At 53.2% G+C, this 27525-nt stretch overlaps 1 protein-coding gene across 5 annotated transcripts in view; it reads left to right on the top strand.

Annotated features, from left to right (window-relative positions):
- The window catches only part of SLC39A11 (solute carrier family 39 member 11), a 665003-nt gene extending 643722 nt beyond the window's left edge, over window positions 1-21281 (top strand). For all 5 annotated transcript variants that reach the window (XM_068264569.1, XM_068264567.1, XM_068264568.1 and 2 more), the window contains exons 8-10: window positions 15628-15726; window positions 18574-18732; window positions 20239-21281. In XM_068264569.1, coding sequence (XP_068120670.1) covers window positions 15628-15726; window positions 18574-18732; window positions 20239-20317 — 337 coding nt within the window. In that variant the 3' untranslated portion in view covers window positions 20318-21281. The remainder of the gene's footprint in view (window positions 1-15627; window positions 15727-18573; window positions 18733-20238) is intronic.
- The last annotated feature ends 6244 nt before the right edge of the window (window positions 21282-27525 follow it).

The following is a 27525-nucleotide window of genomic DNA, read 5'->3' as shown; positions in this document are numbered from 1 at the left end:
CTGCGCTCTGCCTAGTGCATCACCCTCCTGCGCTCTGCCTCGTACATCACCCTCCTGCGCTCTGCCTCGTACATCACCCTCCTGTGCCCTGCCTCGTACATAATCCTCCTGCTCTCTGCCTCGTGCGTTGCCCTCCTGCACCCTGCCTCGTACGTCGCCCTCCTGCGCTCTGCCTAGTGCGTCGCCCTCCTGCGCTCTGCCTCGTACGTCGCCATCCTGCGCTCTGCCTCGTACGTCGCCCTCCTGCGCCCTGCCACGTGCGTCGCCCTCCTGCGCCCTGCCTCGTGCGTCGCCCTCCCGCGCCCTGCCTCGCAAGTCACCCTCCTGCGCTCTGCCTCGTACTTCACCCTCCTGCGCCCTGCCTCGTACATCACCCTTCTGCGCTCTGCCTCGTACATAATCCTCCTGCTCTCTGCCTCGTGCATCACCCTCCTGCGCCCTGCCTCGTACATCACCCTCCTGCGCTCTGCCTAGTGCATCACCCTCCTGCGCTCTGCCTCGTACATCACCCTCCTGCGCTCTGCCTCGTACATCACCCTCCTGCGCCCTGCCTCGTACATAATCCTCCTGCTCTCTGCCTCGTGCGTTGCCCTCCTGCACCCTGCCTCGTACGTCGCCCTCCTGCGCTCTGCGTAGTGCGTCGCCCTCCTGCGCTCTGCCTCGTACGTCGCCCTCCTGCGCTCTGCCTCGTACGTCGCCCTCCTGCGCCCTGCCACGTGCGTCGCCCTCCTGCGCCCTGCCTTGTACATAATCCTCCTGCGCTCTGCCTAGTACATCACCCTCCTGTGCTCTGCCTCGTACATCACCCTCCCGCCCCCTGCATCACCCTCCCGCGCCCTGCCTCGTACATCACCCTCCCGCGCCCTGCCTCGTACATCACCCTCCCGCGCCCTGCCTCGTACATCACCCTCCCGCGCCCTGCCTCGTACATCACCCTCCCGCGCCCTGCCTCGTACATCACCCTCCCGCGCCCTGCCTCGTACATCACCCTCCCGCGCCCTTCCTCGTACATCACCCTCCTGCGCCCTGCCTCGTACGTCACCCTCCTGCGCCCTGCCTCGTACGTCGCCCTCCTGCGCCCTGCCACGTGCGTCGCCCTCCTGCGCCCTGCCTCGTGCGTCACCCTCCTGCGCTCTGCCTCGTACATCACCCTCCCGCCCCCTGCCTCGTACATCACCCTCCTGCCTTGTACATCACCCTCCTGCGCTCTGTCTCGTACATCACCCTCCTGCCTTGTACGTCGCCCTCCTGCGCCCTGCCACGTGCGTCGCCCTCCTGCGCCCTGCCTCGTGCGTCGCCCTCCTGCGCCCTGCCTCGTGCGTCGCCCTCCTGCGCCCTGCCTCGTGCGTCGCCCTCCTGCGCTCTGCCTCGTACATCAACCTCCGGCCCCCTGCCTCGTACATCACCCTCCTGCGCTCTGCCTCGTACATCACCCTCCCGCCCCCTGCCTCGTACATCACCCTCCTGCGCTCTGCCTCGTACATCACCCTCCCGCCCCCTGCCTCGTACATCACCCTCCTGCGCCCTGCCTTGTACATCACCCTCCTGCGCTCTGCCTCGTACATCACCCTCCTGCCTTGTGCATCACCCTCCTGCGCTCAGCCTTGTGCATCACCCTCCTGCGCTCTGCCTTGTACATCGCCCTCCTGCTCCCTGCCTCGTACATCACCCTCCTGCCTTGTGCATCACCCTCCTGCGCTCAGCCTTGTGCATCACCCTCCTGCTCCCTGCCTCGTACATCACCCTCCTGCGCTCTGCCTCGTACATAACCCTCCTGCGCTCTGCCTCGTACATAACCCTCCTGCGCTCTGCCTCGTACATAATCTTCCTGCACCCCGCCTTGTACATCACCCTCCTGCGCCCCGCCTCGTACATCACCCTCCTGCACCCCGCCTCGTACATCACCCTCCTGCGCCCTGCCTCGTACATCACCCTCCTGCACCCCGCCTCGTACATCACCCTCCTGCGCCCTGCCTCGTACATCACCCTCCTGCCTTGTGCATCACCCTCCTGCGCTCAGCCTTGTGCATCACCCTCCTGCGCTCTGCCTTGTACATCGCCCTCCTGCTCCCTGCCTCGTACATCACCCTCCTGCCTTGTGCATCACCCTCCTGCGCTCAGCCTTGTGCATCACCCTCCTGCTCCCTGCCTCGTACATCACCCTCCTGCGCTCTGCCTCGTACATAACCCTCCTGCGCTCTGTCTCGTACATAACCCTCCTGCGCTCTGCCTCGTACATAATCTTCCTGCACCCCGCCTTGTACGTCACCCTCCTGCGCTCTGCCTTGTACATCACCCTCCTGCGCCCTGCCTCGTACATCACCCTCCTGCGCTCTGCCTTGTACATAATCCTCCTGCACATCACCCTCCTGCCTCGTACATCACCCTCCCGCGCCCTGCCTCGTACATCGCCCTCCCGCGCCCTGCCTCGTACATCGCCCTCCCGCGCCCTGCCTCGTACATCGCCCACCCGCGCCCTGCCTCGTACATCGCCCACCCGCGCCCTGCCTCGTACATCGCCCTCCCGCGCCCTGCCTCGTACATCGCCCTCCCGCGCCCTGCCTCGTACATCGCCCTCCCGCGCCCTGCCTCGTACATCGCCCTCCCGCGCCCTGCCTCGTACATCGCCCACCCGCGCCCTGCCTCGTACATCGCCCTCCCGCGCCCTGCCTCGTACATCGCCCTCCCGCGCCCTGCCTCGTACATCGCCCACCCGCGCCCTGCCTCGTACATCGCCCTCCCGCGCCCTGCCTCGTACATCGCCCTCCCGCGCCCTGCCTCGTACATCGCCCACCTGCGCCCTGCCTCGTACATCGCCCACCTGCGCCCTGCCTCGTACATCGCCCTCCTGCGCCCTGCCTCGTACATCGCCCTCCTGCGCCCTGCCTCGTACATCACCCTCCTGCACCCCGCCTCGTACATCGCCCTCCCGCGCCCTGCCTCGTACATCACCCTCCTGCGCCCTGCCTCATACATCACCCTCCTGCGCTCTGCCTCGTACATAACCCTCCTGCGCTCTGCCTCGTACATAATCTTCCTGCACCCCGCCTTGTACGTCACCCTCCTGCGCTCTGCCTTGTACATCACCCTCCTGCGCCCTGCCTCGTACATCACCCTCCTGCGCTCTGCCTTGTACATAATCCTCCTGCACATCACCCTCCTGCCTCGTACATCACCCTCCCGCGCCCTGCCTCGTACATCGCCCTCCCGCGCCCTGCCTCGTACATCGCCCTCCCGCGCCCTGCCTCGTACATCGCCCACCCGCGCCCTGCCTCGTACATCGCCCACCCGCGCCCTGCCTCGTACATCGCCCTCCCGCGCCCTGCCTCGTACATCGCCCTCCCGCGCCCTGCCTCGTACATCGCCCTCCCGCGCCCTGCCTCGTACATCGCCCTCCCGCGCCCTGCCTCGTACATCGCCCACCCGCGCCCTGCCTCGTACATCGCCCTCCCGCGCCCTGCCTCGTACATCGCCCTCCCGCGCCCTGCCTCGTACATCGCCCACCCGCGCCCTGCCTCGTACATCGCCCTCCCGCGCCCTGCCTCGTACATCGCCCTCCCGCGCCCTGCCTCGTACATCGCCCACCCGCGCCCTGCCTCGTACATCGCCCACCTGCGCCCTGCCTCGTACATCGCCCTCCTGCGCCCTGCCTCGTACATCGCCCTCCTGCGCCCTGCCTCGTACATCGCCCACCTGCGCCCTGCCTCGTACATCGCCCACCTGCGCCCTGCCTCGTACATCGCCCACCTGCGCCCTGCCTCGTACATCGCCCTCCTGCGCCCTGCCTCGTACATCGCCCTCCTGCGCCCTGCCTCGTACATCGCCCACCTGCGCCCTGCCTCGTACATCGCCCTCCTGCGCCCCGCCTCGTACATCGCCCTCCTGCGCCCCGCCTCGTACATCGCCCTCCTGCGCCCCGCCTCGTACATCGCCCTCCTGCGCCCCGCCTCGTACATCGCCCTCCTGCGCCCCGCCTCGTACATCACCCTCCTGCGCCCCGCCTCGTACATCACCCTCCTGCGCCCCGCCTCGTACATCACCCTCCTGCGCCCCGCCTCGTACATCACCCTCCTGCGCCCCGCCTCGTACATCACCCTCCTGCGCTCCGCCTCGTACATCACCCTCCTGCGCTCCGCCTCGTACATCACCCTCCTGCGCTCTGCCTCGTACATAATCTTCCTGCACCCCGCCTTGTACGTCACCCTCCTGCGCTCTGCCTTGTACATCACCCTCCTGCACCCCGCCTCGTACATCACCCTCCTGCGCCCTGCCTCGTACATCACCCTCCTGCACATCACCCTCCTGCCTCGTACATCGCCCTCCCGCGCCCTGCCTCGTACATCACCCACCTGCGCCCTGCCTCGTACATCACCCTCCTGCGCCCTGCCTCGTACATCACCCTCCTGCGCCCTGCCTCGTACATCACCCACCTGCGCCCTGCCTCGTACATCACCCTCCTGCGCCCTGCCTCGTACATCACCCTCCTGCGCCCTGCCTCGTACATCACCCTCCTGCGCCCTGCCTCGTACATCGCCCTCCCGCGCCCTGCCTCGTACATCACCCACCTGCGCCCTGCCTCGTACATCACCCTCCTGCGCCCTGCCTCGTACATCACCCTCCTGCGCCCTGCCTCGTACATCACCCACCTGCGCCCTGCCTCGTACATCGCCCTCCTGCGCCCTGCCTCGTACATCGCCCACCTGCGCCCTGCCTCGTACATCGCCCACCTGCGCCCTGCCTCGTACATCGCCCTCCTGCGCCCTGCCTCGTACATCGCCCTCCTGCGCCCTGCCTCGTACATCGCCCTCCTGCGCCCTGCCTCGTACATCGCCCACCTGCGCCCTGTCTCGTACATCACCCTCCCGCCCTCTGCCTCGTACATCACCCTCCTGCGCCCTGCCTCGTACATCACCCTCCCGCGCCCTGCCTCGTACATCACCCTCCCGCGCCCTGCCTCGTACATCACCGCCCTGCCTCGTACATCACCGCCCTGCCTCGTACATCACCCTCCCGCGCCCTGCCTCGTACATCACCCTCCCGCGCCCTGCCTCGTACATCACCGCCCTGCCTCGTACATCACCCTCCCGCGCCCTGCCTCGTACATCGCCCTCCCGCGCCCTGCCTCGTACATCGCCCTCCCGCGCCCTGCCTCGTACATCGCCCTCCCGCGCCCTGCCTCGTACATCGCCCTCCCGCGCCCTGCCTCGTACATCGCCCTCCCGCGCCCTGCCTCGTACATCGCCCTCCCGCGCCCTGCCTCGTACATCGCCCTCCCGCGCCCTGCCTCGTACATCGCCCTCCCGCGCCCTGCCTCGTACATCGCCCTCCCGCGCCCTGCCTCGTACATCACCCTCCCGCGCCCTGCCTCGTACATCACCCTCCCGCGCCCTGCCTCGTACATCACCCTCCCGCGCCCTGCCTCGTACATCACCCTCCCGCGCCCTGCCTCGTACATCACCCTCCCGCGCTCTGCCTCGTACATCACCCTCCTGCGCCCTGCCTCGTACATCACCCTCCTGCGCCCTGCCTCGTACATCACCCTCCTGCGCCCTGCCTCGTACATCACCCTCCTGCGCCCCGCCTCGTACATCACCCTCCTGCGCCCCGCCTCGTACATCACCCTCCTGCACCCTGTCTCGTACATCACCCTCCCGCCCTCTGCCTCGTACATCACCCTCCTGCGCCCTGCCTCGTACATCACCCTCCCGCGCCCTGCCTCGTACATCACCCTCCCGCGCCCTGCCTCGTACATCACCGCCCTGCCTCGTACATCACCGCCCTGCCTCGTACATCACCCTCCCGCGCCCTGCCTCGTACATCACCCTCCCGCGCCCTGCCTCGTACATCACCGCCCTGCCTCGTACATCACCCTCCCGCGCCCTGCCTCGTACATCGCCCTCCCGCGCCCTGCCTCGTACATCGCCCTCCCGCGCCCTGCCTCGTACATCGCCCTCCCGCGCCCTGCCTCGTACATCGCCCTCCCGCGCCCTGCCTCGTACATCGCCCTCCCGCGCCCTGCCTCGTACATCGCCCTCCCGCGCCCTGCCTCGTACATCGCCCTCCCGCGCCCTGCCTCGTACATCGCCCTCCCGCGCCCTGCCTCGTACATCGCCCTCCCGCGCCCTGCCTCGTACATCGCCCTCCCGCGCCCTGCCTCGTACATCACCCTCCCGCGCCCTGCCTCGTACATCACCCTCCCGCGCCCTGCCTCGTACATCACCCTCCCGCGCCCTGCCTCGTACATCACCCTCCCGCGCCCTGCCTCGTACATCACCCTCCCGCGCTCTGCCTCGTACATCACCCTCCCGCGCCCTGCCTCGTACATCACCCTCCCGCGCCCTGCCTCGTACATCACCCTCCTGCGCTCTGCCTCGTACATCACCCTCCTGCGCCCTGCCTCGTACATCACCCTCCTGCGCCCTGCCTCGTACATCACCCTCCTGCGCCCTGCCTCGTACATCACCCTCCCGCGCTCTGCCTCGTACATCACCCTCCCGCGCCCTGCCTCGTACATCACCCTCCCGCGCTCTGCCTCGTACATCACCCTCCTGCGCCCTGCCTCGTACATCACCCTCCTGCGCCCTGCCTCGTACATCACCCTCCTGCGCCCTGCCTCGTACATCACCCTCCTGCGCCCTGCCTCGTACATCACCCTCCTGCGCCCTGCCTCGTACATCACCCTCCTGCGCCCTGCCTCGTACATCACCCTCCTGCGCCCTGCCTCGTACATCACCCTCCTGCGCCCTGCCTCGTACATCACCCTCCTGCGCCCTGCCTCGTACATCACCCTCCTGCGCCCTGCCTCGTACATCACCCTCCTGCGCCCTGCCTCGTACATCACCCTCCTGCACCCTGTCTCGTACATCACCCTCCCGCCCTCTGCCTCGTACATCACCCTCCTGCGCCCTGCCTCGTACATCACCCTCCCGCGCCCTGCCTCGTACATCACCCTCCCGCGCCCTGCCTCGTACATCACCGCCCTGCCTCGTACATCACCGCCCTGCCTCGTACATCACCCTCCCGCGCCCTGCCTCGTACATCACCCTCCCGCGCCCTGCCTCGTACATCACCGCCCTGCCTCGTACATCACCCTCCCGCGCCCTGCCTCGTACATCGCCCTCCCGCGCCCTGCCTCGTACATCGCCCTCCCGCGCCCTGCCTCGTACATCGCCCTCCCGCGCCCTGCCTCGTACATCGCCCTCCCGCGCCCTGCCTCGTACATCGCCCTCCCGCGCCCTGCCTCGTACATCGCCCTCCCGCGCCCTGCCTCGTACATCGCCCTCCCGCGCCCTGCCTCGTACATCGCCCTCCCGCGCCCTGCCTCGTACATCGCCCTCCCGCGCCCTGCCTCGTACATCGCCCTCCCGCGCCCTGCCTCGTACATCGCCCTCCCGCGCCCTGCCTCGTACATCGCCCTCCCGCGCCCTGCCTCGTACATCACCCTCCCGCGCCCTGCCTCGTACATCACCCTCCCGCGCCCTGCCTCGTACATCACCCTCCTGCGCTCTGCCTCGTACATCACCCTCCCGCGCCCTGCCTCGTACATCACCCTCCCGCGCTCTGCCTCGTACATCACCCTCCTGCGCCCTGCCTCGTACATCACCCTCCTGCGCCCTGCCTCGTACATCACCCACCTGCGCCCTGCCTCGTACATCACCCTCCCGCGCCCTGCCTCGTACATCGCCCTCCCGCGCCCTGCCTCGTACATCACCCTCCTGCGCCCTGCCTCGTACATCACCCTCCTGCGCCCTGCCTCGTACATCACCCTCCTGCGCTCTGCCTCGTACATCACCCTCCCGCGCCCTGCCTCGTACATCACCCTCCCGCGCTCTGCCTCGTACATCACCCTCCTGCGCCCTGCCTCGTACATCACCCTCCTGCGCCCTGCCTCGTACATCACCCACCTGCGCCCTGCCTCGTACATCACCCTCCCGCGCCCTGCCTCGTACATCACCCTCCTGCGCCCTGCCTCGTACATCACCCTCCTGCGCCCTGCCTCGTACATCACCCTCCTGCGCCCTGCCTCGTACATCACCCTCCTGCGCCCTGCCTCGTACATCACCCTCCTGCGCCCTGCCTCGTACATCACCCTCCTGCGCCCTGCCTCGTACATCACCCTCCTGCGCCCTGCCTCGTACATCACCCTCCTGCGCCCTGCCTCGTACATCACCCTCCTGCGCCCTGCCTCGTACATCACCCTCACACACAACCTATGCCAAGGTCTGTACACACAATAGATTTAAGTGGACCTCAACTCAGAACTTCATCTTCCCTAAAAGATAAGCAACAGCATAATAACCTTGAGGCTGGGTGCATACATAACAGAGCGTGAAAGGTCGCATTTTTCTGTCATGTACGGTTTTTTGTGTGTGTGTATTTTTTGTGTGTTTTTTGTGCGCTTGCGGTTTTTCTGCATATGCGCTGTTCTAGTGTTTTGTATGTGTTTTTACATTGCGTTTTATGAAATACATCAGAAAACAATATAAAAAAATGCATGAAAAACACATACCGCATTACCATTGACTTTCTATGTATTTGTGATGCTTTTTTGAATACTATACAACAAAAGCAGCGTTTTTAAAAACGCATGTTTCAAAACGCAAATGCGTCTTTTCCTGCGGACCATAGACTTCCATTAGTGGCAAAAAGCAGCGTTTTCCGCAACGCTGTCGTTTCTGCTATGTGTGCTCCTAGTCTCAAAGAAAAAAAACATTTCTTTGTTGCATCTGATACAAATCCTGCAATACATCTGCAGTGTGTCTACTTCCTGCTTTGATTGAAGGAGACATATTGTTAACATCCTGTGCTCTCAAATAAGCTTATCTGCCATGGCAGCAGGGCTGTGGAGTCGGTACAAAAATCTTCCGACTCCGACTCCTCCGTTTATGAAACCTCCGACTCCGGGTACCCAAAATGTTAGGACTGTCGTCTGAAACTGAAAAAATCTGTCATTTGTCGGATGTTACAAACCACTTTCATCTAACCTGCGTGCAAAACTTTATTGCGGTCACTACAGGTGAGGCCACCTTCCACACCTGGCAGAGACCCCCACATCACACAGGAGTCAGGGGGCTGTGCTGCTTGCAGTAACCAATCACATTCCAGATGTCACTCTGTGTGTTAGGGAATGACTGATTGGTGGCTGAGAGATTTCAGGGAGACCCCAGTGCATAATTCCCAGAGCTCTGATTGGACGGCATGCTTCAGATGTTTCATCATCCGCAGGGATGGAGTCAGCAGCAGCGTCGAGCTATCTCTCCATAATGCCCAGCGCTGGCTCCCGGGCACCCTGCCAACCTCCATTCCTATTGGCCAGCTACCTTCAGGCCAGAGCTGAGTGATGGAGGTTTGTTTGGAACTCGACGCCGTGTGGGTTCAATGGTGACGAATTCCACCTCTGCGGAATGTAGAATGAAAGCCAGCTGTAGAACGCCAAAGGGAATCCCAGAATCCCCCTGTAGGTTTGCCTCCCCAACAAAGATTTGCTTAAATTGTTGGTGCCTTTAATTTCCTGTCTTCTAAAGCTAGTGATGCTCTGGAGTTAGGGATTTTAGCTCTGTTTTTAGTAACATGCATGTTACTTTTACTCAATGTCTCCCCACTAGTCGGTACTCCCACAATAATCTGCGTTATGCTGATAACACAGCCAGTGATAGAGTGCAGAGGCAGGATTTACAACAGGGAGAAGAGGGGAAGTGCTTATAAAGCAGTAAGGCCGCCAGCCCACTAGCAGCCTTTCTAACCGCTAGTGATTTGTAAAGCTCTTGCTAGTGCAATGCTATGGGGGATTTTTTTATAAAATCACATCGCTCAAGTGGGATCACACCCATAGCATTACATTAGTGAGAGCTTTTCACATCACGACTTAGAAAAGTGCTGCTAGTGGGTTCCAGGCTTATCAGAGATCAGCACGTACCTGCAGCTAGTTTACAAACACTAGAGGACCAGAGCAACAGGCAACTTAATACTGGAAGTGGCTTCAGGGCCTGATTCACTAAACCGTGTTAACTCAAATATCACACCTTATCCAAGACATCACACCTTATTAAATATATCACACCTTATCATAGTAGCATAGTGAGCGCTACGAATCCACAGGGGCTCAGGGCAGGACGAGTGCCATTGCCAATTAGCATAACTTTGTAGCGCTCGCTGTGCTACGCTGATAAGGCGTGATATCTTTGATAAGGTGTGATGTCTTGGATAAGGTGTGAGGTCTTGCATAAGGTGTGAGGTCTTGCATAAGGTGTGAAATCTTGGATAAGGTGTGAAATCTTGGATAAGGTGTGAGGTCTTGGATAAGGTGTGAGGTCTTGGATAAGGTGTGAGGTCTTGGATAAGGTGTGAGGTCTTGGATAAGGTGTGATATTTGAGTTATCACGGTTTAGTGAATCAGGCCTTTAGAGTGGGTATAAAGGTAGCCAGTGAGTGATTGCTTTGGGTGACAGTTTATTCCTGATCAGCATACAGATAACGCTGCTGGTTTCTTCTGTTATAAGTAGAAAAGAGCAGGAAATGGAATGACTGTCAGCTAATTAAAGGACGACTGAAGTGAGAGGGATATGCTATGGAGGCTGCCATATTTGTTTCCTGTTAAACAATACCAGTTGCCTGGCAGCCCTGCTGGTCTATTTGGCTGCAGTAGTGCCTGAATCACATACCTGAAACAAGCATGCAGCTAATCCAGTCACACTTCAGTCAGAGCACCTGATCTGCTGCATGCTTGTTTAGGGGCTGTGGCTAAAAGCATTAGAGGCAGAGGATCAGCAGGACAGCCAGGCAATGTGTTTTGTTTACAAGGAAATAAATATGACAGCTTCCATATCCCTCTCCTTTCAGATGTCCTTTAACATGTATTATTATTGTTGTTTACTGTATTTATAAAGCACCAACATATTACGCAGCGCTGCACAATAGATAAATGGGTTAACACACAGGTAGGACATACAGGAAACTCGCAACAAAACAAGATCATGCAAATGATTTGATAACAGTCCAGTGTCATAGGATAGAATAGAGACTGTTCTTGTGGACTAGAACAGTCTCTATTTTGACCTATGACACTGTACTGTTATCAAATCATTTGCATGATCTTGTTTTGTTGTGAGTTTCCTGTATGTCCTACCTTGTATGTTACCCATTTATCTATTGTACACAAGAGGGGTGACTGACAGTAAGATTGCATAATCAAGCTGGATACATTAGGGAGGAGGGCCCTGCCAGAGGCTTACAATCTAAGGGGTGGGGGTGGAGACAGTAGGTGCATCTGTTGAGAGGTGTCTAACAGAACATATTATGGTGCTGGTGTAGGTGGTTATGCGAGCATGAAAAGGTGAGTCTTGAGAGCTTGTTTGAAGGTCTTATGCTGGGCATACATGGGTCAACCCGACTCCCGCCGTGTCCCCGCAGCCAGCCGGATCGATTCCCGCTCGTCCCCGCGGCCAGCCGGATCGATTCCCGCTCGTCCCCGCGGCCAGCCGGATCGATTCCCGCTCGTCCTCGCGGGAGCTCCATATCTTCCGCTCGATTCCTCGCTATTGTCCGCCCGCGGGGATCGAGCGGGGAATCTATCCGGCGGGTCATCGGACCTGTCGAATATTATCAATCACGCCATCAGCGGCTCGATTGATAAGGGAAAACGACCCGTCTATGCCCAGCATTAAAAGTGGGGGCGAGTCTGATGGCTGGTGGGAGCGAGTTCCAGAGAGTAGGGGCAGCCCTGGTGAAGTCCTGCAATCGTGCATGTGACTAAGATATGCGCGGTGCGACTAGGCGCAGGTCATTGGAGGATCAGAGAGGGTGGGCCAGTATGTGACTATGGACCAGATCAGAGATGTAGGCCGGGCAGGTCTTGTGCACCGATTTGTAGGCCAAGCACAGGATTTTGAAATTGATCCTAAAGCTGATGGGGAGCCAGTGTAGTGCTTTACAGAGCGGAGTTGTAGAGGCGCTGTGATGAGAAGAATGTATCAGTCTGGCTGCCGCATTTATTACCAATTGAAGTGGGGCAGTATGGTTAGAGGGGAGGCCAGATAAAAGAGAATTGCAGTAGTCTAGGTGGGAGATGACAAGAGCGTGGATAAGGAGTTTAGTGGTCTCAGGGGACTTGGAGATGTTGCAGAGGTGGAAGTTGCAGGAATGGGAAATACTTTGGATGTGGGGTGTAAAGGAAAGTGCAGAGTCCAGGGTACCACCTAGACAGCGGGCTTGGGAAGTAGGGTGGATAGTAGTATTTTCAATAGTGATGTGCAGATCTGGGAAGGGTTCAGCTGTGCGGGGTGGGAATATCAGAAGCTCAGTCTTGTCCAAATGAAGCTTCAGGAACCTGGTGGCCATCCAGGAGGAAAGGGATGCGAGGCCTGCCATGTAATGAAGAGACTCTCCGCAGGCCGCTGATATTGGGGGACTGGAGTACTTGCTCTATATTTTTACCCAGATCCATCATTTCAGGCAATGGGAATGTACAGTGATGCTCAGAGCTTTATCTGTTGCTGCACAGAGCGGTGATTCCATAAGTCTGCCTATTCTGTAAGTGCGTCTATCTATCCAGACCGAGAGCTGTGAGTGTAGTCCGCACTGCGTTACTTGGGAGCTTTACTTCTGGAACTGACAGAAACGCTTCCTGTGACACGATGCACAGCTGTGATGGGAAGCCAGAGTGGCAGATGCAATTCACAAGCAATTGCACACACGTCTTATCTGATCTGGCAATCTGACCGGCATGACGTCTGTACGCTGCAGAAGCCGATACACCGGATACTCCATACATTACATACAGTGATCAGCCAGAACACTGTCCACCCCTCCTCTAATATTGTGCAGGACCACCTGGTGCCGCTAAACCTCACTGACCCATCATGGGCTTCACACGAAGGAGCTCACACTCTAATCCTACCATAGTCATAGTCTAATGACCTACCATATTATTATTATATATTTATATAGCACTGACATCTTCTGCAGCATTTTACAGAGTACACAGCCATGTCACTGACTGTCCTCAGACTATGACTAGGGTAGGATTAGAGTGTGAGCTCTTCTGAGGACAGTCAGTGACATGACTATGTACTCTGTTATGTGCTGCAGAAGATGCCAGTGCTATATAAATACATTATAATAATATGGTAGGACATTACACTATGACTAGGGTAGGATTAGAGTGTGAGCTCCTCTAATGTACTACCATATTATTATTATATATTTACCGGTATATAGCACTGACATCTTCTGCAGAACTTTACAGAGCACATAGTCATGTCACTGACTGTCCTCAGAGGAGCTCACAATCCAATCCTACCATAGTCATAGTGTAATGTCCTACCATATTATTATTATGTATTATATAGCACTGACATCTTCTGCAGCACATTACAGAGTACATAGTCATGTCACTGACTGTCCTCAGAGGAGCTCACACTCTAATCCTAGCATAGTCATAGTGTAATGTCCTGCCATATTATTATTATGTATTTATATAGCACTGACATCTTCTGCAGCACATTACAGAGTACATAGTCATGTCACTGACTGTCCTCAGAGGAGCTCACACTCTAATCCTAGCATAGTCATAGTGTAATGTCCTGCCATATTATTATTATGTATTTATATAGCACTGACATCTCCTGCAGCACTTTACAGAGTACATAGTCATGTCACTGACTGTCCTCAGAGGAGCTCACAATCTAATGCTACCATAGTCATAGTGTAATGTCCTGCCATATTATTATTATGTATTCATATAGCACTGACATCTTCTGCAGCACATTACAGAGTACAGAGGCCTCAATTCACTAAGCTTATCTCCTGTCTTTAATAACTCTTCTAGAGTTGTTATCATGGTGATAAGGCATGTAGTATTCAGGAAACATTTTACCTCAGGCAAACATAAAGTTAACTCTTCTGTCTTTAAGTTAACTCTTTAATCCTTAAAGGGAAGGTCCAAGCAAAAAAAAAAATGAGTTTCACTTACCTGTGGCTTCTACCAGCCCCATGCAGCCATCCTGTGCCCTCGTAGTCACTCACTGCTGCTCCAGTCCCCCGCTGGCAGCTTTCTGACCTCAGAGGTCAGGGCCGAATTGTGTACATTTTTACAAATTCCCGCAAGTGCAGGACCATTAACACATACATTTTTACGCGTTAGTGGTGCAACGCGTACATTTTTGTTCCTGCACTAGCTGGAATGCGTAAAAATGTATGCAATGTGGCCCTGACCTCCGAGGTCAGAAAGCTGCCAGCGGGGGACTGGAGCAGCAGTGAGTGACTACGAGGGCACAGGATGGCTGCATGGGGCTGGTAGAAGCCCCAGGTAAGTGAAACTCATTTTTTTTTTTGCTTGGACCTTCCCTTTAAAATAACTCCAGAGTTAAAGACAGGCTGTTCATTAACTGCGTGAAAAGAACTACAGAGGAGGTAAATTAACTACAGAGGAGGTAACTTAACTACAGAGGAGGTAAATTAACTACAGAAGAGGTAACGTAAGGAATGAAGAGATAAGATAACTCTCTCACTGTGTGGAGGTGAGTTTTCTCTTGCCTTATCTCCAGCATGATCTTAATGAATTGAGGCCAAAGTCATGTCACCTGACTGTCCTCAAATTCTGTATACAAATGTATGATGCTTGAAAATGGGTGGAGATGATGGGAGCAGGAAGAGAGAAATCTCCAGATAGTACACAGACCACAGAAAGTATTTAAAGAAATATTTAAGTCTTTAAAAAAAGAACTTACAGCCCCTGAAGTAGTGCTGTTCCCACGGCATCCTCCTGATCTTAGAAAGAGAGAAAAAGAGCCCTCACAGATCTCTTTCTGGTACTACAATTGTTGTTGCCTGATATACGGCACACTTGACTGATATTGCTCATTTGAGGTTGTAATTTTCCTGATCCCTTCCAGCCAGCAGGGGTGACCCCTAAAAGGATGGCCGTCGCCAGCTACTGTGACTTTAGCTGGAACTGCTTTCAAATGTCAAAATATCTTCTGTACACACACATTTAGCCAGGCTTGTGATTCGCACACCCCTGCCATCAGGGCCGGATTTAGGCCAAGGCCACCTAGACCATGGCCTAGGGCACCACAGCAACAAGGGAACCAAAGCAGCAGGCCGAACTGGTGCAGCATTTTCAAGCTTGCAAATGCTGCAATGCAGGGAGATCAGGGGAGCGCCAGACCGCAGTACTCTGCTGCTAGCTGCCTGTGCAGCAGCCACCTTGCTCTCTGTGCACATTTGCATTATGGCCGGCAGCTATGGACTTGGGCAGCATTGAAGACGGAAAGGAAGAGGAAGCTTCTGCACTGGAGATGAGCAGAGAAATGAGTGACACTGATGGCTGCTGCAGTGTGAAGGAGAGCTGGCTACCTATACTGAAAGGGGGGGGGGGGGGGGGGGGGATGGGGGAGTGGGAAAAGGAGGGATTAAGGGAGTCACCTGGCTACCTATACTGGGGGGTCATCAGACTAAAGGGGGGTGGCTTGTGACAAGTGGCCTTGGGTGGTAAAGAGTACAAATCCGGCCCTGCCTGCCATACTGTATAGCCAGAGAGGAACAGTCCTAATCATAGCCTGCAGCTCTTTACATGAGACGTCACTGAAACACTCCAACTTTCTTCACCCAATCTTTGTCTGTCTGCAGGAATTTAGCCATCGGGATCGGAATCCAGAACTTCCCAGAAGGCCTTGCTGTGAGCCTCCCACTGAAGGGTGCCGGCGTGTCCACATGGAAGGCGTTCTGGTAAGTGTAGCCGCTACAGATATCGGAGGGCTCGGTCATGTGATCTGTGCTGTATTGCCTGTGGAGTGTAGCAGAGGGCTCAGTCATGTGATCTGTGCTCTATTGCCTGTGGAGTGGTCCCCCTACAGATACCGGAGGGCTCAGTCATGTGATCTGTGCTCTATTGCCTGTGGAGTGGTCCCCCTACAGATAGCGGAGGGCTGGGTCATGTGATCTGTGCTCTATTGCCTGTGGAGTGGTCCCCCTACAGATACCGGAGGGCTCAGTCATGTGATCTGTGCTCTATTGCCTGTGGAGTGGTCCCCCTACAGATAGCGAAGGGCTCAGTCATGTGATCTGTGCTCTATTGCCTGTGGAGTGGTCCCCCTACAGATAGCGGAGGGCTGGGTCATGTGATCTGTGCTCTATTGCCTGTGGAGTGGTCCCCCTACAGATAGCGGAGGGCTGGGTCATGGGATCTGTGCTCTATTGCCTGTGGAGTGTAGCAGAGGGCTCAGTCATGTGATCTGTGCTCTATTGCCTGTGGAGTGGTCCCCCTACAGATACCGGAGGGCTCGGTCATGTGATCTGTGCTCTATTGCCTGTGGAGTGGTCCCCCTACAGATAGTGGAGGGCTGGGTCATGTGATCTGTGCTCTATTGCCTGTGGAGTGTTCCCCCTTCAGATAGCGGAGGGCTGGGTCATGGGATCTGTGCTCTATTGCCTGTGGAGTGGTCCCCCTACAGATAGTGGAGGGCTCGGTCATGTGATATGTGCTCTATTGCCTGTGGAGCGGTCCCCCTACAGATAGCGGAGGGCTCGGTCATGTGATATGTGCTGTATTGCCTGTGGAGCGTGTCCTATGACAGCTTAATCTCCCCCCTCTTGGGTGCGCACGATCGCGTCGGGAGCGGAAACGGCAGCCGGCATAAATCCTATGCCCCATCAGGCTTAGACAGCCACAAGTGCGGCGTAGGGTTTACCTATGCTGGTCCCCAAAGGGTTAAAGTAGAGTTTCTCAAAAACAACAGTCTTTTTGAAAAATTCTTTGTTTTTTTTTCACTTGTTCCCCATATTCCCCTTAACATACCTACGATTTCTGTGAAGATAGCATGTATGAAGGCTTTTGCTATTAACTGCTAAAGTTGGCATGAAATTTATGCAGAAATTACGTGAAATTGCGATTCCTGATTACATTTACATGCAAAAATTAATTAATTATTTGCATCATACTTGCAAATGACTGGTGTAGGAGCAGCAAAGCCTGGCACTAGATGCAGCTGGTGTGGGCTAGCCCTGCATTGTGTGATCGGGTATGTGCGCTCGCTGATCCACAAGTTACCGTGCAATCTGGAGAAGAGGAACGAGGCACTGTGGATGCTTTTTGACATTTAATCTCAGGTTCACATAGGCAAAGTAGTTAGCAGTGGGGTTGACAAGCCTGACAGCCGTTACGCGTTAACAAACAAAACGGCTGTCAGGCTTGTCAACCCCACTGCTAACCGCTTTGCCTATGTGAACCTGAGATTAAATGTGAAGAAGCATCCACAGTGCCTCATTTCTCTTCTGCAGATTGCACGGTAATTGCACATTAGGATTATATGAAATATGTGCTCATCACTACTAAGGATTCTCACCAGCTGTCCTAGCGTCTCTCCTGCAACTTCAACTTTCCTGCGAGAGCGTCAGCATGTCACTGCGGTCACATGACCAGGAGCCCCGGAGCTCTCGCAGGAGTGAGAGGTAAGGGGACTGCTGCCAGAGGCGGGAGAGGTAACTGTGGTTACAGTCACTACTCTGCAGTATGGACACGCCTCCGGCACAGGCTCCGCCTTGCCCCCCCCCCCCCCCCCCTGCGCATCACTGTGGTTACATGACCAGGAGCCCCGGAGCTCTTGCAGGAATGTGAGGTGAGGGAACTGCTGTCAGAGGCGGGAGAGGTAACTATGGTTACAGTCACTACTCTGCAGTATGGACACGCCTCCGGCACACATTCCACATGAGGGCGCCCCCTCCAAACATCAGCCTAATCATGGCGTTCACTCGCAGATAAGTCAATCCCAAACGTTTATCTCAAAATTTAGGAATATAAAGGTTGGGTAATCCCCAACTTTATACGGTTATAATATCAAAGTTGTTCGTTAAAGCAAACCTGTCATAAAACAATACAAACTTCAGTAAAAGGAAACCTTTGAATGATCCCCCTACACCCCACAACTACTGCTCGCTGGGACCCTCTGCGGCTGCACTCCCCTCCTTATACAAGCCTAGAAGCAGTGCGCGGACGCAAGTACAACCTGCGCATTGCATAAAGCCGCCCGTGTACAGAGGTAAAAGCACTGCACTGTACAGCACAGCCGCACTATGGGAGGCGTGGCCGTGAGGCTCTGCCTGAAAGAGTTAAACATCAAGCATGCAAGTGGCCGTTTCAATCCGGGTCAGGACCAGGTCAGACTATAGCGTACCCCTCACTGATAAGTAATTACAGCCATAAAACACTTTCCTGTCAGTAAATGGCTTCTGAGAGCAGAAAAGAGATACAAAGGGTCAATAATTCATAGATCTGAGCTCTGACATACTGCAATGAAGGTATTATTGAGCAGAGACAATGAAACACTAAAAACTTAAAATCTAGATTCAAATGTTAAATAAAACTGTGGGATATCTAAAAAAAATTCATTTTTAGGTGAAGGATGATAGATACAATTATTTATCTCAGTTTAATTTCACCTCGGATGTCCTTAGCAGCCCTTACAATATATGGAGCTGCAGTGAATGTCTTGTATTGTGTTTCCCGTTACGGACTGGCGGTCCAGCGGGCTGTTCTCACATTCTGGCGGGATATGACCCTGTCTCTCCCCCTGCCAGGTACGGACAGCTGAGCGGCATGGTGGAACCCATCGCCGGAGTGCTGGGAGCGATCGCCATATCTCTGGCAGAGCCGATGTTGCCTTATGCCCTGGCGTTTGCCGCGGGGGCCATGGTCTACGTGGTGATGGACGACATCATCCCAGAGGCACAAACAAGGTAAGGTCTGCAGTAACCTCACAGAAAACGATACCTTGGGTACTAGAGAGGAGCTTTGTGCACATGCGCAGGATCCCACTACTGAAACATATTTGGAGGAGAGCAATGGAGATGCTTAGAGGGAAACAGAGGTACCTGTAAAGGGGGGGTTACTGGTTAAGGGCTCTGCCTTTAACATCCTGGCTTGGGTCTGTACCTATTCAGTAAGGAGTCCATAGGCAAGACTTCCTAACACTGCTGGGTGGCCTCTTGAGCTTAGTGGCTGCAGCTCTTGAGTGCTTTGAGTCTAACTGGAGAAAAGTGTGATACAAATGTTCAGAATATTATTCTAAGTATAATAGCCTCTCACTGGATACGGAAGGTCTAACCGAGGGCTTTACGGTTTCCCCCCCTTGTTTGCTTCCTTCCTAGTAATCTGCTAAGCAAAATGGAGGCAGAGCCCAGCTATTCTGCTGTATTTATCACTTGACTACTACAGGTGGTGTTCCCCTTATGGACAAGAGCAATTTTCACATTTCATCACATTCATTCACCAATAGCTTTATCACTACTTAACACACCAACATGATTATTATTTTTTTTCTTTCACCACCAATTAGGCTTTTTTGTGGTTGTGCTTTTTGCTAAGAATTATTTTACTCTAAATGCATCTTAATGGGAAGGTGAGAGCTGGATGAAAAAAATAATATCTACTTACCTGGGGCTTCCTCCAGCCCCTGGCAGCGTATGTGTCCCTCACTGCTGCTCCGATCCCAGCCGGTGGCCCCTCCTCACCAGGTCGGCATCTTCTGTGCCTGCCCATGGCCATGCCGCTCATGACTGCGCTCACGTGCTCTGGAGCGTGGTCATGGGCAGGCACAGAAGATGCCGACCTGGCGAGGAGGGGACCCGGGCCCCTGGCTGGGAGCGGAGCTGCGGGGAGGAACACATACGCTTCCAGGGGCTGGAGGAAGCCCCAGGTAAATAGATCTTAGTTTTTATCAGGTCGCACCTTCCCTTTAATGGGAATAATAAGTAAAAATGGGGGAAAAAATGCATTATTCCTACGTTTTCAGCCATTATAGTTTTAAAATAAAACATGCTACTGTAGAGAATACCCGCACATTCTCATTTGCCCATTAGTCCCCACTATTACAACGGTTAAGATATGTCCTTAGTACAATATATGGGGACACCATTTTATTTGGAAATAAAGGTGTATATTTTTCAGTTCTATGTGTTTACACTTTATCACTATTTACAAGCCCTTATTTGAAAAAAAAAATTAACAGTAATATACCCCCCCTTTTCCCTGACATACATACATAATAAAAAAAAGTAGATTCCTTAAGGGATTTATCTATTTTTTATGTATTTTTAAATGTCACTTTTTTTTTTTTTACACGTTTTCAAGTGTCCTTTAAGAGAGCGTGATATTGCTGAGAGTGTAGTTTCTAAAAAAAAAAGTGTACTGTGTCAGAACAATTACAACGCAGGTTAATGGATTGCTCTCTGTTTTCCCCGCAGTGGCAATGGCAAGCTGGCCTCCTGGACCTGCATCCTGGGCTTCGTGGTGATGATGTCACTGGACGTGGGGCTGGGGTAACGCATCCCGGCGTGGCTCCGTCCGTAGATGTGAAGACGCGCTGGGCGCTGCTCCACCCATGTTTACATTTTCAGCAATTCTGCAGTTTATAAGTAGCGGATGATTTGTGGTGTATTTATCTGATGTGTGTGTGTCACACTGGGGAATCGATCAAAGGGCTGATCTATACGGGAACAATCGGAATACAGCACTGTGTACCTATAAAGGAGATTGTCCGGGAGAGGGGCTAGACTGACTCAGAGCTGCCAATCAGATACTTGTTTTTTGTTTTTGTGCAACTACCATAAAACAAACTTGAACAAGTTAAAAACGCTCAGAGCAAAATTAAAGGGGCAGTACGGCGAAAAATTGTAAAATGTAACCACTTCCCAACTGAGGGGTTTTACCCCTTGACCACCACCATCCCCTATGAAGAGATGGACTAGTCCAAAACCTGTCACTTCTGTCAGATTTCTATTACTTACTGTAAGTGACAGCAACATAGGAGAAAAGCAATTTATGGCTCATCTTGCTCTGGGAAAAAATCAACTTCTTATTTGTTTGTTTGCACATATTTAACATTTTTCACCCTAGTGCCCCTTTAATTAGTGTGAATAATATATACAGGTAGTCCCCGGTTAATGAACGAGATAGGGACTGTTTAACATGAATTTGTCCTTAAAGGGAACCTAAACTAAGGATATGGATTTTTCCTTTTAAAATAATACCAGTTGCCCGACTCCTGCTGATCCTGTGTCTCCAATACTTTTAGCCACAGCCCCTGAACAAGCATGCAGATCAGGTGCTCTGACTGAAGTGTGGCTGGATTAGCTGCATGCTTGTTTCAGGTGTGTGATTCAGCCACTACTGCAGCCAAAGAGATCAGCAGGGCTGCCAGGCAACTGGTATTGTTTAAAAGGGAACATCCATATCCCTCTCAGTTAAGGTTCCCTTTAAAGTGTACCAGAGCCCAGTAATATAAAAAGAGTTCTACATACCTGGGGCTTCCTCCAGCCCCATCCGCTCTGATCGCTCCCACGCCGCCGTCCTCCGCTGCCCACAGCTCCGGTACCGGGTCCCGTCACTTCCATCAGTCGGAACCAGTCTAACGAAAGAGAAGTGCGCTTTTTGTGTATCTCTCCAGCAGTCACTGGAGATACGTAGAGGGCGCACTTCTCTAAAGGTGGCCATACACTTATAGATTTACAGCAGATTCGACCATCAGATAGATTCCTGTCAGATTCCACCTGACAGACATCTATCTGATGTGCGCCTCACACTAGGAACAGATTCCCAATAGATTTTAGAATTAAATCTATCTAAATGCATTATTGGACCGTTAGATCCAATGCAACTCTATGGGCCATCCATCTGCTGCTGGCAACCTAGATTTTCCATCCTGTCAGATCAAATTGATTGAAATTGGCCGCAAAACAATCGATCGATAGATTTGATAGAATCTATTTCTAATCGATCGATTCCATAGAATCGATCAATGGCTGAAATCGACCAGTGTATGGGCCCTTTTACACCAGACTGGCTCCGACTGACGGAACAGCTCGTAGCTGCGGGCAGCAGAGGACGGCGGCGTGGGAGCAATCCAGCGAATGGGGCTGGAGGAAGCCCCAGGTATGTATAACATCTTTTTATATTACTGAACTTTGGTTTCCTTCAAAAGGATGCATCAGGGGAGAAAAAAAAAGTGCTTTACTTACCCGGGACTTCCTGCAGCCCCTGGCAGCCATCCTGTGCCCTCGCCACATCTCCGGTGGCTCCCGGTCCCCTCCAGTGCAGATGCTGACCTCACCAGGTCGGCATCTACTGCGTGAGGACTGTCCCCTGTACCACCTCCTATGCCCCCCTGTGCCTTCAGTGTCTCCTCTGTGCCATCTCGTGCCTTCAGTGTCCCCCTCTTGTCCCTTCTGTGCCATCTGTCATCCCGTGCCTTCAGTGTCCCTCTCTTGTCCCTTCTGTGTCATCTCTGTCATCCCGTGCCTTCAGTGTCCCTCTCTTGTCCCTTCTGTGTCATCTCTGTCATCCCGTGCCTTCAGTGTCCCCCTATTGTCCCTTCTGTGCCATCTCTGTCATCCCGTGCCTTCAGTGTCCCCCTCTTGTCCCTTCTGTGCCATCTCTGTCATCCCGTGCCTTCAGTGTCCCCCTCGTCCCTTCTGTGCCATCTCTGTCATCCCGTGCCTTCAGTGTCCCCCTCGTCCCTTCTGTGCCATCTCTGTCATCCCGTGCCTTCAGTGTCCCCCTCGTCCCTTCTGTGCCATCTCTGTCATCCCGTGCCTTCAGTGTCCCCCTCTTGTCCCTTCTGTGCCATCTCTTCGCCTTCATTGTTCCCCTATTCTCCTTCCATGCCTTTCTAAGCTCGGGTACAAATTAAGATCCCTAAACAGAGGGAAGCCTCAGGATCTTATTGAGGCTTCTCTCTGTATTCTGATGGCCCTCCTGAAGATTAGGTAACAGGCACTGTTGCTTATCATATCAGGGCCGCGTAACCTCTCTCCCTGCAGCGTGAGCCCACCCGTGCATGCACAGTAAGCGGGAGCGGCTCGTGTACAAGCAGCTACAGTGCATGTGCGGCCACACTAGTAACAAGAGGAGGAGGGTGGCCCCAATCTGGAGGGGAGCTGTGCTCAGCAATGGGGAACAATTACTTAATTAGGAGGAGTCAATCTGATAACTTATATAACTGCAGGCTGCAGGACAAATTAACTTCAGTGAGGTGTGAATATGCAAATCAAAGGACATCACAGCAGTCTTATAGTGTTACATATTCATTTTTACTGTGTTGAATGCGTTAGAGCATAAATGTAATTTTAAGTATTATCTCACTTTAAGTGATAATTGGTGAGCCTACTGGCCCCTCCTTATCGCGCCTGCGGAATCCATCTATATTTGGCACCATTGTCCCAGCTTACAAGCACAGAACGTGATGCCTAGTGACGTGTCTGTACAGCTTTGGGGTGACAGTTGTGCATGCGTCCTGTCCGGCAAATCCTTTCCAAATAAAACCTTTCGGTAGGAGTGGAATGGTGGCGGTAAATAGCCGTATCTGATTGGCTGCTGCTGAAAACATGTCTGGCTTCCTCCATCCCTCTTAGTAGCCCCTGCAGGAATTAGCGGGGGTTGGGGACATTGTTGGGGTAGCGGATTGTCTCTTTAGCTTTGTTTTATTCTGTCAGTCTGTATGTCTGACCAGACTTGAAGGGAATGTGTAAAAAGCTCCATTTATTAGCAGGGAAATCTCTGTACAGACACTGGGGACCAAGACGAGTGACTGGATCTGTTCTGTTTATAAGAAAACTATTTTATATATTTAATGAATGTACAAGCAGAATGGCAGTAAGATGAACCCAATACAATCGCAGTGACTTTTATCTTTGTGTGGCGTTATTTGTTATTCAGGTTTCTGACCTCCTCCAATGCTGCTGTGTGTATACTTGTGTTCATTCATTATAATTAGGGGTCCTCAATGAGATGCGATTATTTTCAAGTTGAGGCATATGATATACTAATTTGATGCAAATGTATGCAAATTGGGAATGGACCAATAGAAGACAACAGTTGCTTTATTACTACATGTGAACAAAATTATTATTTCATGATCGAATGTCTCTCATTATTAACCAATTTGCAGCAATCCGTGCCAGGAAGCAGCTGCTAAAGCAATGAAAATCAAAGGGGTATGTAAGAAAAATGGGCGGTGGGGCACATCCTATCCTAAAACGAATGATTTGGGGCAATGAACTGTATGAGATGTACAAGTTTTGGAAAGGATTCTAGACAACCACTGAATTAAATGTCAAAGGGGGTAAGAGGCACCCAGAAGTTACAAACAAATAAAAGAGAAAGAGGGGGAAGCGGCTTCCCTCAATAATGACAAATTATTATATATAAAAGCCCACACAACGCATTTCATGGGTCTCTGCCCATTTCCTCGGGCCTAATAAAGTGCGGAAGTGTTTCTAGGCCTCTGCACCTGGCTTAAAAACCCTTTGGCACGTTATTTGCCTGTGCTTATTAAAAGTGTGTGTGTATACTAGTGACTTAGCCCGTTTAAAGACTGCGCGCAACGCACACACACCCACCCCTTCTGGCCCCGCCCTCCTCCGGCTCTCGGCAGTGTCTCTGCGTCCCTGCACATGCGTAGTGCACAAAAAGCACTGATGGACGGACACGGGACGCAGGGACACTTGCCTTTTATTAGGTAGGATGTGTATGTATGTTACGGCCTGAAGTTTGGCCACTTTGGTTCTGGACGGTCAAAACTAGAAGTGGCCGTGTGCCTGCAGTCAATGTGCGAAATGGATTGAATCCTGGCGGCACCGGCCAGCAGGGCGAGGCGGAGGCAAGTGAGGCTCCAGTGCAGTGTAGGAGGGACACACAACGCGCTCAGCTATCATTCCCCTATTGTGTATGAAGCAGAAAGAAATAAGAAAAGGGGATACATGGAAGTGACTGCAAACCAGATAACTAGAGATTAAGGTGTTTGTGAGGGCCTTGTCAGCATGTCAGGACCTGGCTGCTGTTTCTCAGGAGTGCGACCATCACCACCCTCTCCGGGTACCAGAGTGGAGTGTTTTGAGCATCTCCCCCTGCTTCCAGTGGTTGGCTGCTCCCTATGCCACCTCTCTTTGTGAGTAATTACTTCACAAACATATAAAAAAGAAGAATAGAATAGGAACAAAACTCAAAATTATCACTGTAAAAGAATTAGGGCCCATTTCCATTTGTGAATGGGAGCCGAAGGGAAGAAATGCGGCTACGCGTCACTTCCGCTGCCATTCGCGTCACTTCCGCATCCCCCGAATGGAGGAGATGGGGGTGGAATGCGGGCGTGTGAGAATCTGCGGCATGCTGCAGATCCTCTGATCGCCCCGCACCGTTCCGGATAACCGGCATACAGTGGAAACTGTTCCATTGACGTGCTTTGGTAACAGTTCGGCTGCGGTGCAATGCAGCTATGTAGCTGCATTGCACTGTGTGTAGTAGAAACGGGCCCTAAACCCAGGATAAAAAGCATATAGGAAACAAGATTTCTGGTACAGTATAAAGTCACTGGGAGGGTTATATAACTCAAACATCCACTACCGGTATGTGCAAATATCTTGTCTAGACCAGATCAGCAGAGCACAGATCTGTCTTCTCTGCGCGGCCTTTTACACCACTGCTAAGGTCATGTATATTTGGCCCCACCCATTACCACGCCCACATTCTGTTGCATGGGCACGCTCCTTTTTGGCTGGGTCCCTCCTTACAGGGCGCATTAATAGTCTTTGTCCCCGGCCGCTGAAAGCACTAGCTATGCCTCTGCTGACAACATTATGTTATCAAATAGCTTTCGAGTGAAGTGGAACTTTTAGTTATTAACCCTTCCAGACACTTTATAATAGTAGGATTTCCCCCCCCTAGAAAGGTTTGTGCTGTGTTTAATCATAGAGCCATGATTCAATTTTGAGTTTCAATCCAATTTAAATTAAAGCTCCCCAAAACAAAGTTTCCTCACCCGATTAAATTGGCCTTAGATTAAAACTAGACCATGACGGTGGCGGAGGCGCCCAGTATATATGTTTCTGATGATCAGCTGTGGCTCTTACCAGTGGCTGTGAAACATATGCTAGATGCTGCCTGACACAAGCCTGCATGTTTACACTGTAATGGTCCACAGGAACAGAGATTACCGTAATCTGTGTCTAGTAGGAGTCAGTTGTGGGCTGTTTGCTCTACAGAGGAACTCCAGTGAAAATAATGTAATAAAGTACAGTATATTCTGGCGTATTAGACTACTTTTTAACCATTGAAAATCATCTGAAAAGTCAGGGGTCGTCTTATACGCCGGGTGTCATTGATGCTGGGTGATACGCCCTATCTTGTTACCGCCTCTCAGATCTCGCTGCTGAGGAGGACTGTAGTGAAGCGGCGCAGGAGCACATGTGTGAGATCCTATCCTGTTACCGCCTCTCAGATCTCGCTGCTGAGGACTGTAGTGAAGCGGCACAGGTGCACATGTGTGAGATCCTATCCTGTTACCGCCTCTCAGAGCTCGCTGCTGAGGACTGTAGTGAAGCGGCGCTGGCGCACATGTGTGAGATCTGAGAGGCAGAGAAGGAGGTACATAGGATACAAGGGCGGGGCCAGAAGGTTGAAAGAGGCGCGTTTTATGGGCACAGCATAATATATTCTTCCATACTGCTCTGATAAACAGGTAGACGGAGAGTTAACCTATCCAACCAGTTATATCATTTTTATTTTTATTTGGTGTGCATTGGAAGAGGGGTAGTCTTATACAGCAACTACAGTGGTTTGCAAAATTATTCGGCCCCCTTGAAGTTTTCCACATTTTGTCATATTACTGTCACAAACATGAATTAATTGTATTGGAATTCCACGTGAAAGACCAATACAAAGTGGTGTACACATGAGAAGTGGAACAAAAATCATACATGAGTCCAAACATTTTTTACAAATCAATAACTGCAAAGTGGGGTGTGCGTAATTATTTAGCCCCCTTTGGTCTGAGTGCAGTCATTTGCCCATAGACATTGCCTGATGAGTGCTAATGACTAAATAGAGTGCACATGTGTGTAATCTAATGCCAGTACAAATACAGCTGCTCTGTGAGGGCCTCAGAGGTTGTCTAAGAGAATATTGGGAGCAACAACCCCATGAAGTCCAAAGAACACACCAGACAGGTCAGGGATAAAGTTATTGAGAAATTTAAAGCAGGCTTAGGTTACAAAAAGATTTCCAAAGCCTTGAACATCCCATGGAGCACTGTTCAAGCGATCATTCAGAAATGGAAGGAGTATGGCACAACTGAGATGCTGCTTGCTTTTTTAGCAGTTGGAAACAGCTGTCATTTCCCACAATGCACCCACCGTGTGATGTCAGGACCTCAGTGGGAGGGGTTTCACCACAATATCAGTCATACAGCGCCCCCTGATGATCCGTTTGAGAAAAGAAATAGATTTCTCATGAGAAAGGGGGTATCAGCTACTGATTGGGATGAAGTTAATCCTGGGTTACGGTTTCTCTTTAAATTCTCCACAAGAAGAGGCATTTACCTGGGCTGACCCAGATCTCTGCACGGGGCTCATCTGAGGAAGGGTCAATAAGATGGGAAGAATGCAGGGTTGATTCAAATATAAGCAGGTTGAAAATGGATCATTCAAATCCTCCCAAGCTGAATTTCGATTGGTCCATTTCCAAGCATTCATTTGCAT

This window comes from Hyperolius riggenbachi, chromosome 12 (genome assembly GCF_040937935.1).
Source record: "Hyperolius riggenbachi isolate aHypRig1 chromosome 12, aHypRig1.pri, whole genome shotgun sequence".
NCBI classification, from domain to species: domain Eukaryota; kingdom Metazoa; phylum Chordata; class Amphibia; order Anura; family Hyperoliidae; genus Hyperolius; species Hyperolius riggenbachi.
Note: the sequence above shows the minus strand (reverse complement) of the source record. Positions and strands in the feature narration are given on the sequence as shown.